This window comes from Enoplosus armatus (genome assembly GCF_043641665.1).
Source record: "Enoplosus armatus isolate fEnoArm2 chromosome 11 unlocalized genomic scaffold, fEnoArm2.hap1 SUPER_11_unloc_1, whole genome shotgun sequence".
Lineage (NCBI taxonomy): Eukaryota > Metazoa > Chordata > Actinopteri > Centrarchiformes > Enoplosidae > Enoplosus > Enoplosus armatus.
In genome coordinates this window covers 3,021-18,516 of record NW_027261187.1, presented here as the reverse complement: position 1 = coordinate 18,516, position 15,496 = coordinate 3,021, and the positions used below count along the sequence as shown (strand labels likewise).

Here is a 15,496-nt window from a genome sequence, read left to right as displayed (position 1 = left end):
GCTGCGCACCATGCCCCTTGCCTTCCACACTTGCGTAACATATCATATCATGACATATCGTGTCTGTGATGCACCTGCAGGTTGCACTTGTTTTCCCCAACAACGACCCGGTGACGTTCATGGTGGCCTTCTACGGCTGTCTCCTGGCAGAGCTGGTACCTGTGCCTATCGAAGTGCCACTGACCAGAAAGGTAAAGACAAATACAAAACGCAGTCTCCTGGGAATGTATGGACCTTTTTTGATATGCGCTGCTCTACATAACCAATAAAGTAGTAGTAAGTAGTAAGTAGTAAGTAAAGCAGTAGTGACCCCTGCTGGACATGTAACCCCCTTAGTGAAGGAGAGACCAGATGTGCACAGTTGTTGTTTCAATGTAGGTTTGTTCCAATATCCCAGAATATCTGTAATATCTAACTTCTTGGTAATGTGTTTATTACAACTGCAGAGCAGCATTATCCTTGTTCTACTTACAGAGTGTTGTAACGCATTGCAGTCTGCAGCACATCCGTCAGCTTAAACTGAACCAAATTCATCCACATTAGTTACACGGGCTGAATATTAATGCCTGTTCTTGATTGCCTTTTATAAGCATGCTGTTGGCAGACACTGTGCTGTAATTAATGAGATTTGAGTGAGGTGAAATGATGTGTAATTCCAGTCAAAATATTAGATCACAGGCCAACTGTTCTCAGGAGTCAGAAACTCATTCGCTCACTCTGCCAACATTTTTCCTCCCTCTCTCTTTCTATCCCCTTTTTCTTCCTGTCTGCTTTAACTCCTACCCAGTATCTGTGCAGTATGGTTTGCTCAGCACGAGTCTAGCTGTAAGCTAATTTGCACAGCCAGTCAAATATGAGTGAGTGTGTGTCAGATCTTGGGCTCTATACCTGCTACGATCGGGCTTTGATGCTCTGTGGTAGAGTTTTTAATAGTGATGGGCCGTCACTCTGCTTTCTTACCTGCTGCTGCTTTGATGTACGATGCTCTGAGGTTTCTTCTTCTTTCTTTCTCTCCTGGTTACAAATCCCACGTTCCCTCAGAGAATCTTTTCTCAAAGCTTTTATTGTTCTTAATAGTTGGTTGTTGTGTGACAGAGACTATTTGCCAAAGTTTGCCAGTATGAACTTCAGTTTTTTATCTTCTTTGCTCCCCCAGGATGCAGGAAGTCAACAGATTGGCTTTCTGTTGGGTAGCTGTGGCGTCACGTTGGCACTGACCACTGATGCTTGTCAGAAAGGCTTGCCCAAAGCACAAACGGGGGAGGTAGCCACTTTCAAAGGTACAGCCTGTTTTATTTTCATTTTGACTGCCTGTCTGTATAGTTTCATTTGGTTTCAACTGACTTCATGTCCCTGTCTCTGCAGGCTGGCCGCGGTTGCTGTGGTTTGTGACAGATGGAAAACATGTTGTGAAGCCTCCGAAAGACTGGCATCCTCCAGTACGGGAAGCCAGTAATGACATAGCCTACATAGAGGTAAGTGTAGTTTCACTGATGTTACCAACATAACAAAGATAGATTCAGTAGAATTTCATTTATATTTCATAGTTTTAAGATTTTTGAGTTAATAATCATTAGGTACTCTTCGTTTTCATATAATCTGTGTCTCAGTTTTTTGGAGTGAAACTGTTCAAATGTTTTTCCATGTTTCTCACATTCAGTATAAAACCAGCAAGGAAGGAAGCACCATGGGAATCACAGTGTCCCATTCAGCCATGCTGGCTCACTGTCACACCCTCACACAGGCCTGCGGCTATACTGAAGGTGAGGAGGACACTCACATTTACTACTAAGTATCCATACTTTGCTCTGTGTTTTCTATATAATTTATTCATTCTTCTGACATGGAGAAAAGCATCCAGTTGGTGGTGTTAGCATGAGAGCTTCTAAACCAGCTTTAGTAATAATAAGAATGTAGGAATATTCAAAAGAAATGTATACTTTGGGCTTGACGTGAATTGCTGTGTTGTTGTTTTTCTTATTTAAACTGCAGGCTAGATAATGCAGAGCACAATCATCATATATGCCTAGTTTGTAATCTGTAATATAGAAGTTCCCCTTGCTCCCCGTGGCTCACAGATCCCAGTAGAGTATAATTACAGTCTAGTTTGATAAATGCAGCTGCTCAGCTGATTGTGTTTTTTTCCGACCTGGGTCAGGTCTGCTTAAAAGGAAAGGGAACGTGAGGTGCCTCCTCTCCTCCAGTGTCCCAGTTTTGCTCTAAATAACTGCACCAGCAGCCCTAGAGACTCTCCAGGACTGTTTCTGAAATGTGGTTTGGTGCTTCACTCAATCCAATACTGCTACAATCAGGGATTACTCAACATTGCCGAGCTTGTTGTGTGTTAAAAGTAATAGGATGGTGTGTTATTGCTCTAGTGAAGAATAGGAATGTTAGATTAAATGTCTGAAATCCTTTTTACCCCCCTAATCTTGGCAAAATCTCCTTCTTGATTTGCAGCTGAGACCATAACCAACGTCTTAGACTTCAAGAGAGAAGCAGGATTATGGCATGGTGTTCTTACTGTGAGTGGTCTTGGTCCTCTGGTAAATCTAATAGAAGGGTTATATAATTAGAAATAAAAGATGCTAAAAAAGTCTGATTCATCTGACTGACTTCCTCCCTATGAGGGCTTTATCAATATGTAAATGCATTCAAACTAATGAAGTCCTGATGGGCAGAAACATCTTGTCTCATAACTCAAGAGTTTGAAACCTGTAAAAAAAAAAAAAAAATTCAGTTTCTTCTAACACATACTGAACCCAGCTTTGATTAACTGGTTACAAACATCCCGTGGAATTTACATACAGGTAATGTATGAGCTGCTGTTGCGCGCTTAAATTCTTAAAATGACACAGCTGTAGCACAAACATGTAGCAGTAAGTGATATTGTCTTGTCATGACTCGCAGCTTGTTGTTTACAGTGACGTTGTTTAGTTATGAGACACCTCTGACATATTTTGGTGCTTATGTGATGTTCTCATGGCAGAGTGTCATGAATCGGATGCACGTGATCAGCATTCCTTACTCCCTGATGAAAGTCAACCCCCTCTCCTGGATACAGAAGGTTCACACATACAAAGGTGAGGGTCAATCCACCTTGACATTTGTCACTTTTCACCACTGCTGCATCTCAGCCCTGTGAATAGGATAAACCAACCTAATTTTATCAAAATCGTAGGCTAATCCCATCTTTTGTTGCTATTTAGTATGGAAAATTCTAGTATTTATTATATTGCATTGTATCATACTTACAAAGTAGCACACATACAGGACAGTATAGGTTTTTCACAACAAAGTACCCTGAGAAAATGCTTTGATATCTTGCTTGTGTAATAACAACATTGTTATTGTTTTTAGTGTCTGTAAACCTGAAAGAGCAATTTTGACTTCTGCTTCTCGTAAAAGATGTGACTCTCACTGCACATTTGACAGGGGTGGATGGATTACAGCAATAGTTTGTTGGACTCATTGATTTCTAGTTCAATTGTATTAGCCCAGTGGAGGTCGAGGATAGGAGGCCTGCTGCGCTGAATGAAATTCATCTCCTCTGGTCCGAGCTTTGCTGAGTCACCTGTTGGCAACTGCTGCCATTTGCTGTCAGATTTTGTGATCTGTGGTTGGCTGTCAAGCTGGATGACAGAGGTGTTGATTGGGCGATTGTACTGTGAACCTGTCTCTTTGTCTTTGTGTCCCCTGCACAGCACGGGTTGCAGTGGTGAAGTCAAGGGACATGCACTGGTCTCTGCTGGCCCAGAGAGACCAGAGAGACATCAGCCTGAGCTCGCTGCGCATGCTCATCGTAGCCGACGGAGCTAACCCATGTGAGTCCACCTGCACATTCTCATTTAATAGAATAACCTTATAAACACCCTGAAGCCACAAGAGATTAGCATTGATTTGTTTTATTTGTGTTTGCTGGTATATCTGCTGGACTGGCTATATATATATACATATATATATATATATATATATATATATATATATACATATATATATATATATATATATATATATATATATGTATACATATGTATATATATATGTATATATATGTATATATATATGTATATATATATATATATATATGTGTGTGTGTGTGTGTGTTACCACAGGGTCGATATCCTCCTGCGATGCCTTCCTCAACGTGTTTCAGGCACGTGGGCTGCGACCTGAGGTGATCTGTCCATGTGCAAGCTCCTCAGAAGCCATGACTGTCGCCATCCGCAGGTGAGCTGCCGGTACTGTACTTTATTAGAACAAAAGCAACCTGCCACCGCTTTGCATTACTGTGCTATTGCTGTATCACACTGGGTTTGCATCCTGCAGGGAGAGGAGAGAGATTTGTGCTTCTTTGACACAGGGAAGAACTGTAGGATTTTAAAGCTTTCTGCTGATAAGGGGGCTCAGTCATGGAGAAGGATTAGGATGACAGACAGACTAAAAACACATGCTTGGCAAACTGGGTCTATTTATAAAATGAGAAATGCCTTTTTTGTGAGAGAAATGTTGTAATAGATCAAGAGTCGGTGTCTCACAGACTCATATGGTCGTCTTCTACCAAAGCCATATCTGTCTCCTTTTAATGTGTTAGTATTGCTGCAATAAAGACAATGTACTAAGGCAGCGGATGGCTCAGTCTGCTATTTAAAAAAAACAACTGTATTCAAGAGTTGGCAAAGAATTGACGTCATAGCTGAACAAATAGTGTTTGTTTATGTTTTGTTTGCCACGAAAGGCAGAGCAATATGTGACAGAGACAGTGTTGGTTTCTGACAAAAGTGGATGCTTTAACCTGTAAGTCTTTCCATGTGTGTCATTGTGTTCAATGATAACAAGTGTAATTGTAATAATGTCTGTGTCCTGCAGACCTCCAGAAATGGGTGTTCCTCCTCCTGGGAAGGCAGTGCTGTCTATGGGTGGGCTGAGCCACAGTGCGATCCGTGTGGACACAGAGGAGAAACTCTCCGTCCTCACAGTGCAGGATGTGGGACAGGTCATGCCTGGAGGTACAGTACACTGAGCTGCTTATTATAGTATAGCTAACATTTTGCTGCCGTTAACGAGTAAAATGCTGAAGATAAAGATGAAAGAATTTTCATATTGATGCCACCATGTGTCCCCGAAGACTAGAGGTGATCAGGTTAGATTTTGTAGGATATTGCTGAAATTTATAACTAACTTTTACTGTCCTGGGAATCAGTGAACCAATGTACTTGACTCCTGTCATCACTGTGTGTCTCCAGCTGTGGTTTGTGTGGTGCGGGTGGAAGGGACACCCTATCTCTGTCAGACAGACGAAGTTGGAGAGATCTGCGTGAGCTCAGGTAGCACGGGCGTAGCTTACTACGGCCTCCCGGGGATGACCAAGAACATCTTTGAGGTTAGTGTCTTACTTCTGGAACTGTTCAGGTGTGACACAGTTTGCTTTAAATACTGTATTTATAAATGTGTGATATCAGTAAACTTTGCATATCATCCATACTCATGTTTATCTATACAATATTATATTATCAGGAGCAGGAAAGATTTTAGTTATTAAGACTTAAGTTATTTTTAGCTTGGTGATGTTGCATTTTTGACATATTAAAATATGAAGGGAAAGTGAAAGTTTATAAAATACACACACATGAAGTGATAGCACCAAATGTATTTCCCAAGGATAGTGGGTGAATTTAATTGTTTGCCTTTAAAGCTAAGCTAAAACTCTGAAATACCTCGGCATTATTCCACAGTCATCATCTTTCTTTAAGTTCACACAGCATACTCAAACTGATTTATGACCAAATGAATCCAGAGTGCAAAGGCTTATTTTAGTTATTTTAAACACAGAGTACATGTTTTTGTACTTCATCTATGAATGTGTGTTTTTGACAGTGTTGTGTCTCGTTGCAGACCATCCCAGTAACATCATCTGGGATTCCCATCAGTGACAGACCCTTTACCAGGACCTCACTGTTGGGCTTTGTGGGGCCGGTAAGTTCCACCTCATTAATGTGCAGTCTTTTAACCTCACTTTACATTGAAGTCTGTCTTATAGCATGTAGCTTATAGATGTTTTAAACATGTGAGTTCTCAAAGACCCGAGATCCCAGTTGTGATGTGTTTGTCATAAATCATCTATCTGTGAAATGGAGGAAAACGGAATTTCATTAAAGCAGAAAAAAAATACATTTGAAAAAATTCAACTGCAGTGCGTCTTTCCAGAAACAATATTACTCCAGTTACTCTGTTTTCATTGGGATTATTTCTCCAATAGTGTTGACTGTACTTTTGACACTGACACAAAATGAATGAAGGAGAGAATCACATTTTATACAGCCGACCTGAGAGGAGATCTATCACAGGCTTATTCATCCAGGGCCACAATGAGTGAAGCAGACATTGGGGGAAAGGCATTGCCAGACTAATCATTAGTCGACAAATGGTGATGGTTTTTATTCCTGAGTTGAAAGCAGAGTTATTTTTCCTTTAAGGATGTCGCTGCTCAAGGATATAAAGAGGTTGACGACAATTTGCAAGCCCTCAGTAAACCTTCTGAGGTCTTTAATTTCCAGTGAACGGTTACCTCACATACTAGTTGTGTGGATGCACACTGTACTTTAGATTTGGTAAATATCAAGTTCCACTCATCCAACTGTATGTGCTTTGTGTTTCCCAACAGGACAGCCTTGTGTTTGTTGTGGGGAAGATGGAAGGCCTAATGGTGGTCAGTGGGCGGAGACACAATGCCGATGACGTGGTTGCCACGGCACTGGCAGTGGAGCCCATGAAGTTTGTGTACAGGGGGAGGTAAAAGAGGAAACAGCCTAAAAAACATTCAGAATTTTAAAACTCTACACATCTTTACATATCTTTTACCTCTCATATCGAGAGTCCGTCTTGTGTGCACTGCTTTATAGCCATTTTTCACGTTGCATGTTCCAGGATAGCTGTGTTTTCTGTGTCGGTGCTGCATGACGAGAGGATCGTTGTTGTGGCAGAGCAGAGGCCAGACGCCTCTGAGGAAGACAGCTTCCAGTGGATGAGCCGCGTCCTTCAGGTGCCCACAGTGCTCCATCGTCTTCACATCTTATCACTTAGTCACATCTAATTGAAGGACTATATCTGTGGTTTTGCAAGTTTTTTAGTTAGTTAAAGTCAGGTATAGTTAATATTACTGCTTACTTTGTCACAAGGTTTTAGATTGATTTTCTACCTTCCAGGAAATCATTGGTTTTAGTACATGTCTGTTCCATATGAAAACCAACTGGCAGAACCTTCAAACTTCCTTGAGATCATTTATTACAGTGAATCATTCTCAAATCTGGGCTGGTCACGGCTGTTATGGTCCTTTTTAAGTCCCAATCAAGCTGAAAAAAAATTTCAGCATCAACACAAAGCTCACATTGGTTTTTTTATATTGCAAACAACTCCCTCAGAATGACCTGACAGCTTTGCTGATCTCCGGCTCCCCTGTGTTTTTGCATGTATTACCTGTCTAGGCCATAGACAGCATCCACCAGGTCGGGGTGTACTGCCTGGCTCTGGTGCCTGCCAACACGCTTCCTAAGGCTCCCCTGGGCGGCATCCATATATCTGAGACCAAACAGCGCTTCCTGGAGGGGGCCTTGCACCCCTGCAACGTCCTCATGTGCCCTCACACGTGTGTCACCAACCTGCCCAAGCCGAGGCAAAAACAGCCAGGTAGACCACCAGATGTCCCAGCATGCACCATTTTTTGTGTTTATGTTTATTGATATGAATGTTGGCCCTGACTTCACTGACATGTGAGATGACGTTGATGAATGTCGTTGTGCTGGACAGAGGTCGGTCCTGCTTCTATGATAGTGGGCAACCTGGTGGCAGGCAAGAGGATAGCACAGGCCTGCGGGAGAGACGTGGCCCAGCTAGAGGACAATGACCAGGCACGTAAGGTAGATAGTCATCCTCATTTCACCCATTCATCACCTCCACACATATGCTGCAGACATAGGTAAGGATCTGAAATACTTACAGCGGATGGAGAGGACATGGGTTGCATATACTGTACCTCATTTCTTCATTACAAAAACCCACCTTTTGCCACCATACTCCATTAGTTGTAGTTTGTGTAGTGATTCCTCATTGTCTCAGTTTGTGTCTGACTTTTCTGCGTGTTATTCTCATGTCTCTGTAGTTAAACTTGTGTGTCTCCCCTGTAGTTCCTGTACATACAAGACGTGCTGCAATGGAGAGCTCAGGCCACTCCAGACCATCCTCTGTTCCTTGTTCTCAATGCTAAGGTACTGCCTTTTTGTCATGATACATATTTTGTTTTGCAATGGCAATAAATATTGTGATGTAGTTCATTTCCTGGAAGGTTCAGTTGAGAAACTGTAAATGATTAGATCGTTATGTCTGTTTTAGGCTAATTCAGTTGATTTAATACATGATAAATCAAGGTGTCTTACTTAGTGGTTTGCAACATTGTCTGCAAGGGCCTAATACAGCAGGAGGTGAAACCTTGATAGAAATCTCTACCTATTGTTCACTCACAAGATGATGAAAACTATTCATTGGCCTTGAACTTATAACTTTTATTTCTGTTAAAATAGCAGTTCAGATGAAAGTAACTTGTCTTGTTCTCTTCAGGGCACGGTGGCCAGCACAGCTTCCTGCCTGCAGCTGCACAAGCGGGCAGAGCGGGTGGCTGCAGCCCTGATGGGACGCCTCAACACTGGAGACCATGTAGCGCTCGTCTACCCGCCAGGTAAGAGGACCTAATGCTACTTGTCCTCTTCAGTGTGTCACAGCCATATCTTCACTATCCCTCTCTTCAGTTTTTAAGGTGTTATTCGATTATTCAATCTTTTCATCAGCTACAAGGTGTAAAATGCAAAACACTGTAATTATAAACATTTCTGTGCAGGAATCGATCTGATTGCCACCTTCTACGGCTGCCTGTATGCTGGCTGTGTGCCAGTCACAGTCAGACCCCCGCACCCCCAGAACCTGGCAACCACCCTGCCCACCGTCAAGATGATTGTTGAGGTAACTAACCTGCATCAAAATGCTAATTTAATCCCTCAAATTAAATATGTGAGCCTGCTCCATCCTTTTCTTTCTAACAGCAAATTGTGTGAATAATTAAAGTAATATAATATATATTTAGTAATACTATAGTATCTGTGTTAAAGGTCAGTAAGTCGGTGTGTATCCTGACCACTCAAGCAATAATGAAGCTGCTGAAATCCAAAGAGGCTGCTGCTGCTGTGGACATCAAGAGCTGGCCCATGGTGCTGGACACAGGTGAATTATATACACATACCCAACATGCTGAGGTCTTCAGTTTATGTTCTCATGTTGCCACCAAAGATGAGATTGTCAAGTAAAGACAATGTCTTGGTCTGTGATTTCCATGCCTGCTTTAAAAACTCTCCCCCTGTTTATCCTCCAGATGACCTCCCCAGGAAGAAGAGCCCCCAGATGTACAAGCCTCCGACCCCAGAGATGTTAGCTTACCTGGACTTCAGTGTGTCCACAACAGGCATCTTAGCAGGGGTCAAAGTATGTTGAATGGACAGCTGTCATGTCGGGATGCTACCAGTCAGTCTTTGTTAACGAAACACAAAACAAAATGTTTAGATAGAGTAAATCTCAGCACATTTAAGTCCACAGTCTCCGGCTGGTGGTTATCCAAAGAGTGGGTTGTTATACTGGGCAACAGTCAGATTTCTTATGGAGAAAGTTCTCTCACACTGCTGAGGTGTCCATGAGTGAAATAATGGATCCCTAAAAGCTTGAGGAGTTGTTGTCATTCTTCTATCTGTGTATCGTCTCCTCTAGATGTCTCACGCTGCCACCAGTGCCTTGTGTCGCTCCATCAAACTGCAGTGTGAGCTCTACCCATCCCGGCAGATCGCCATCTGTCTGGACCCCTACTGTGGCCTGGGCTTCGCTCTCTGGTGTCTGTGCAGGTAAACCAGCAGCTCGCCCGTGTTAAAGAGTCTGTGCTAGTGGCAGGAACAAACATTGAGTTATTTTCTGGTGGAGCCTTTTCCCTCTATGTCTTCCCACTCGGCCTCTCTGTTTGCATGTGTGTTTTCTGGTTTCAGTGTGTACTCGGGCCACCAGTCGATCCTGGTTCCCCCTCTGGAGCTGGAGAGCAATGCGTCTCTGTGGCTTGCTGCAGTCAGCCAGTACAAAGTGCGCGTCACCTTCTGCTCGTATTCAGTCATGGAGATGTGCACCAAGGGCCTGGGCTCACAGACAGAAGCACTGCGGGTCAGTTTTTCTCCTCAGGTGTTGACTTTTCAATTAATCCTTTTCCCTGTGGTGCCGTTGCCACAGCGCCTTGATTATCGACACTAAGTCAGAGCACTCGGGGGTGACACACTTCACTCCTCTCTATCTGCGTGCTGATTACTGTCTGCAGCACTCCAGACTGGGATTTTTTACAAATCATGTCTGTGGTTTAATGAGTAGAATCTAATAAGAAAGTTCTATTTATATGAAAATGTAACCATTAAATTTCTAGTTTACATGCAACTCCCACGGTCGTCTTTGCAAATTGAGAAAAAAAAAAGCTACATTATTACTATAATTTCAGTTTTTGCTGATCCAACGCTTCTTGTTTTCCATCTCCAGCTGCGAAATGTGAACCTGTCTTGTGTGCGTACATGCATGGTGGTAGCAGAGGAGAGGCCCCGCATAGCACTCACTCAGTCCTTCTCAAAGATCTTCAAGGACTTGGGGCTTTCACCACGAGCCGTCAGCACCACCTTCGGCTGCAGGGTGAATGTGGCGATCTGTTTGCAGGTAAGCAGCTGGTGAAGAACAAGGAGGAAGAGGAGGGGAGGATTGGAGGATTGGAGAGGTCCTGAGTCCAGGGCTGTCAATTTTGGCTCTGAATCTATGCAACGATTCAGATAAACATTCAATAAATTCTTGACAAACGTAGGATTGGCAGCACTTTAAAAAAGTTACAGGAAAAGGAAATAATCATGTGGACTGTTTGAAGTATGGAGTCAAGAAACCGACAAAAGGCAGTAAAAAGTTATCAGATGAGGGAAAAATAAAATTGAATCATTAATAATGTTGCTAAAATGAATTCCAAACAGAGCTAAAAAGCTTTTCTTCCCCTTAACCATCAATTAGTTGGTAAAAAAAGCTTTTTTTCAACTCCTGTGCGACACTGCACACGTCCTGTAACAGAAGCCAAAGCAAAAAAAGTTTTTAAGTGAAAAACTGAAATTTATTTTATCAACTGAATGAAGAAGTTTTTGAGGGTTTTTTCTATCAGCTAATTTTAGGTTGAGAGGAAAAGTTTAAAAGGTTTATATTTCATAGATGATTTCCATGCACCAAATTGTTGATATTTTTTTCTTTTCTCCTGTGGCCCTTCGATGTTCTGTTTTACTTGTTTCTCCCTATCCCTGGTGATTGTATGTGTGTGTGTGTGTGTGTGTCCACGTATATATAAATATATATATCTTTATTTATCTGTCCTGCCCTGTCCCGTCAGCCCAACAGGTTAGGGAAACTGGCTGAGCAGGTAACTGTAGGATGAGAGTTGCTGTTTGTTCATTGGGCTGCCGCTGGATCTGTTTGTGTGTGTGTCTGTGTGTTTATGTTTGTTGTTTATCTTGCATGAGTTTTGAATACACTTAACCTTAATTCACTGATTTTTCCCCTTGGTTTTCTTTTTCTCTGACAAGCTTCGGCTTCACTTTACCGCTATTCATTTTAGCCGAGTCTTAGCTGCTCGGTCTGCCTCTCGATCATTGCTTTATGACAGGTTATACGTGATGTGCTGCTACATTATACCATGCGCTAGCAGCATGAACTCTGCTGTCATTAATGGTCATTAATACAAACATTTACATAGAAGAAGAATCCTTTATGTATGTTTTTGTTTTGTTTTTCCAGTGAAAGGATGCTTTGTTGTTTTTTTGACAATCCCAATATTCTAACTTTCATTTAAAACAATTTACCACACTTTTTGTGTTAGTTGTAGTAGACAGAATAATTTATTATTTAGTTCATTTATATAATGAATATTCTGTTGATAACCTTACTTTGGAATTAAACTCCTCATTAACAACAATTACACACGGGTTTGATTCTAAAGTTGTATTGGACGAGCCAACATGTTGAACAGGTTCATAAAGGGAAATGTTTGAAATTAATGATTGATCCACCTTTAATTAGGCTAATGAGACCGCTGGTTTTGGTTTTTATGGCATAGACTAACCTCTGGTTGATGTTTTTGCTCTGTTGCTGAAACCTCTGCTTGGCTCGACATGCCGGCTCATTAAACTGAATGAGCCCGCTCTGTGTTTTGGCTTTGACCTCACACATGACCATACAGCAACTCATTGCTAGCTTGGCAAAGGAGTGATGGAAAACATAATGTGTTGTGACTAGTCTTACAGCACCAATGATGACAAATCCCAAAGCAGAAGGAATCAATATCTGACAACCAGAATCAGTTCTTGAGAAATGGTTCAGTTAGAATTCAGCAGCATGGCAGAGCTATAGACATTTAGTCAAAACAAATGGTGCTCAGTTTGAGTTTTTCTGATATTTATGTGCCTTTTTTGTGACAGAAGATAAAAATTTGAGGGAAATAAACTACAGTTCATTTTTTATTTCTTGTAGGCTTCTAATAACTGTAGCATTTCACAACCTTCTTACACTGGCAGCATCAGAGCAGGTGAATTTAACTCTGCAGATACTTACGGTGTCTGTGGCTACATGGTTGAGTCCTAACTGTCGTAGCCTGGCTGGTTGGCTTCTGGCTGCCCCCCCTGCTTTGTCAACAGTTGTATCATAAGCAGCTTCCACCTCCCCTCCACTCAGGCAAGATACAGCTTTAATGTCAGGGCTGAAAGAGTTACATTATTGACTCATGTCCCACTCTGCTTGTTTTACTCCAGGGCACAGCTGGACCAGACCCCACTACTGTTTACGTGGACATGAGAGCTCTACGGCATGATAGGTACGGGGGCGCCACTGCAGCTATGTGGACTGTGACCGACGAGTCAGTGAAATTGCTCATTTTGTCCTTTTTTATTTGCATCTCCTTCAGGGTTCGCCTGGTAGAGAGAGGGTCGCCACACAGTTTGCCACTGATGGAGTCTGGGAAGGTACGTCATCATGTAAACAAGCACTGAAACACTACAAACAACTGTGACTTTATGCTGTTCTTTTCTCAAGCTGTCATGGTTATTTGCTGTCTGCTGTTGTAGATCCTTCCAGGAGTGAAGGTGATCATTGCCAACACAGAGACTAAAGGACCCCTGGGTGATTCCCACCTAGGAGAGGTAACGTCATCATCAGTTTTTCAGAGCATACTTTTTTCACCATCACCTGTTTCACCTGCTTGTGACCCACAACCAGTCCGTTTACATCTACTTAAGACATCAGACACCAAATGTCTGTAATGGGGATATGATATTAGAGCAACTTGGTTTTCACAGCTAGATTTCTCCTGGAGCCAGTTCATTTGCCATGTATACACATAACAGAGTTTCTAATCAGATTTTCGCATGTACGCAGGTACATGACAAAGACTTCAGACAGGGCTGGATGAAAGGAAAGAAAATAGAAAGAAGTTGCTTTTAGAAGTCAAATTAAGTTAGTTTCCACCGCAGAACATTTGATTATTTGTAAAATTCAGACCCACTTCCAGAAAAGCTGTGCTCTCACTACAGAGCCTGTCCTTGCACTCTGCCACCCGACCTCCAACACACACACACACAAACAAACAAAAAGAAATAGCTTCATATTGTATCACTGCTACAGTTAAAAACGTAAGTAATGCTTCCAAAATAAGGTCGAGGGTAAGGGAGAAACCTGAATACTGACCTGCTGCACCTGTCCATAACCTGCAGTAAACTTACTGCCTGAGAAATGGAGCCATGCAGCAGCACTAACTAATATTATCATCTTTATTGGGCTCATTATACAGGAACCCACAAACAGGTGATGAACACTGAAGAATTTGACATTTTATTAATAGTCCAGTTTTAAAAACAGTTGCAATTATTTTTATTTGTAATTTTATTGCTAATGACGACCAATCAGTACCTTCTTTTTGCATATAAATGTTGGATAATGACATATACTAGATCCATAACTTTAATCAAAAGAGTGTCAGTTGTGTATGAGCTTCTGTGTAAGTTACCAATTGTCATGAGTTTGTGTGTAATAGGTCTGGGTGAGCAGTCCTCACAATGCCACAGGCTACTACACAGTGTACGGCGAGGAGGCGCTGCATGCAGACCACTTCAACACAAAGCTCAGCTTCGGCGACACCCAGACTGTCTGGGCGAGGACGGGCTACCTTGGCTTCCTGCGGCGCACTGAGCTGACTGATGCCAGTGGAGGTGAGAATCACTGGTGCTTGCTCTGACTTACTGTCACTGTATTGTTTTTGGTGTAAGCTGGACTCATACTTTGATATTTTTTCAACACAGAAAACTGACGATATTTTCTACCTCCTTCTTTCACCTCAAAACTTGATTTCTTTAACTTACCAGATAAAAACTGACAAATCTGTGTGTGTTCTTGTCTCAGAGCGCCATGACGCCCTCTATGTGGTGGGCTCTCTTGATGAGACTCTGGAGCTGAGGGGAATGAGGTACCACCCAATAGACATCGAGACCTCTGTTATCCGTTCACACAAGAGCATAGCTGAATGGTGAGAAATTATAGATCACTACTTTATTACTATTCAGTTTGAATATTCATTATGTAGTCAGATGTACTTTATATTAAAAATACTAACTTTTCTCTTCTTCTGTCTTCTCCCTTATGCTCACCTGCTTTTCTCCTCCTATCATCTCTTCCTTTTTTCCTTCCCTACATGCATCCACCTCTTTCTCCCCCTTCCAGTGCGGTGTTCACTTGGACCAACCTTCTCGTGGTGGTTGTGGAGCTGGAGGGATCCGAGCAGGAGGCCCTGGACCTGGTGGCCCTGGTCACCAACGTTGTCCTGGAGGAGCACTACCTCATCGTAGGGGTGGTGGTGGTGGTCGACCCCGGCGTCATCCCCATCAACTCCCGAGGGGAGAAGCAACGCATGCACCTCAGAGACGGATTCCTGGCCGACCAGCTGGACCCCATATACGTAGCTTACAACATGTGAGGGCCCTGCTGCAGGAGGGTTACCCCTCCATGTGGCTTATTACACAACAGGAGACAGCAGGACAGTAAATATGGGGCCCGGTGTCAGTGCGGTTTCTGTTGAAAGACAGCGAGCTGCCCTCTTCTGAGGGGAAATATGAAAGCAACGTGGATGCAAAACTTCACAGCAAAATGGAGAGAAATTCCAAGAAAAATAAGATGGACACAAACCTCATGTCTGTTTCTCCCCGTTATTTCTTGCCTCAACAAATAATATTTTAAATGAAGTGAGTTTTGTATGTATGATAGAGCATCTAAACCCAGGACACCTGATAGCAGTACAGCAGGCAGTTAACGTATAATACTACACTGTGCCATTAACATAATTTACTTTTGTCGGTCTCCA

General features: G+C 42.4%; 1 protein-coding gene across 1 annotated transcript in view; it reads left to right on the top strand.

Annotated features, from left to right (window-relative positions):
* Window positions 1-15,197, top strand: part of LOC139307119 (disco-interacting protein 2 homolog A-like) — a gene marked incomplete at its 5' end in the record, with an annotated part of 31,302 nt that extends 16,105 nt beyond the window's left edge. The window contains 30 exons of the mRNA XM_070931004.1: window positions 81-191; window positions 1,157-1,280; window positions 1,366-1,475; window positions 1,661-1,763; window positions 2,461-2,525; window positions 2,990-3,083; window positions 3,705-3,824; window positions 4,116-4,230; window positions 4,870-5,009; window positions 5,247-5,383; window positions 5,896-5,976; window positions 6,665-6,792; window positions 6,928-7,042; window positions 7,485-7,686; window positions 7,807-7,916; window positions 8,184-8,264; window positions 8,614-8,731; window positions 8,891-9,012; window positions 9,159-9,270; window positions 9,419-9,528; window positions 9,808-9,938; window positions 10,077-10,245; window positions 10,609-10,779; window positions 11,486-11,515; window positions 12,900-12,961; window positions 13,052-13,109; window positions 13,212-13,286; window positions 14,177-14,351; window positions 14,542-14,665; window positions 14,860-15,197. Of these exons, the coding sequence (XP_070787105.1) occupies window positions 81-191; window positions 1,157-1,280; window positions 1,366-1,475; window positions 1,661-1,763; window positions 2,461-2,525; window positions 2,990-3,083; window positions 3,705-3,824; window positions 4,116-4,230; window positions 4,870-5,009; window positions 5,247-5,383; window positions 5,896-5,976; window positions 6,665-6,792; window positions 6,928-7,042; window positions 7,485-7,686; window positions 7,807-7,916; window positions 8,184-8,264; window positions 8,614-8,731; window positions 8,891-9,012; window positions 9,159-9,270; window positions 9,419-9,528; window positions 9,808-9,938; window positions 10,077-10,245; window positions 10,609-10,779; window positions 11,486-11,515; window positions 12,900-12,961; window positions 13,052-13,109; window positions 13,212-13,286; window positions 14,177-14,351; window positions 14,542-14,665; window positions 14,860-15,112 (3,546 nt within the window). The remainder of the gene's footprint in view (window positions 1-80; window positions 192-1,156; window positions 1,281-1,365; window positions 1,476-1,660; window positions 1,764-2,460; window positions 2,526-2,989; window positions 3,084-3,704; window positions 3,825-4,115; window positions 4,231-4,869; window positions 5,010-5,246; window positions 5,384-5,895; window positions 5,977-6,664; window positions 6,793-6,927; window positions 7,043-7,484; window positions 7,687-7,806; window positions 7,917-8,183; window positions 8,265-8,613; window positions 8,732-8,890; window positions 9,013-9,158; window positions 9,271-9,418; window positions 9,529-9,807; window positions 9,939-10,076; window positions 10,246-10,608; window positions 10,780-11,485; window positions 11,516-12,899; window positions 12,962-13,051; window positions 13,110-13,211; window positions 13,287-14,176; window positions 14,352-14,541; window positions 14,666-14,859) is intronic.
* Between the last annotated feature and the right edge of the window lie 299 nt (window positions 15,198-15,496).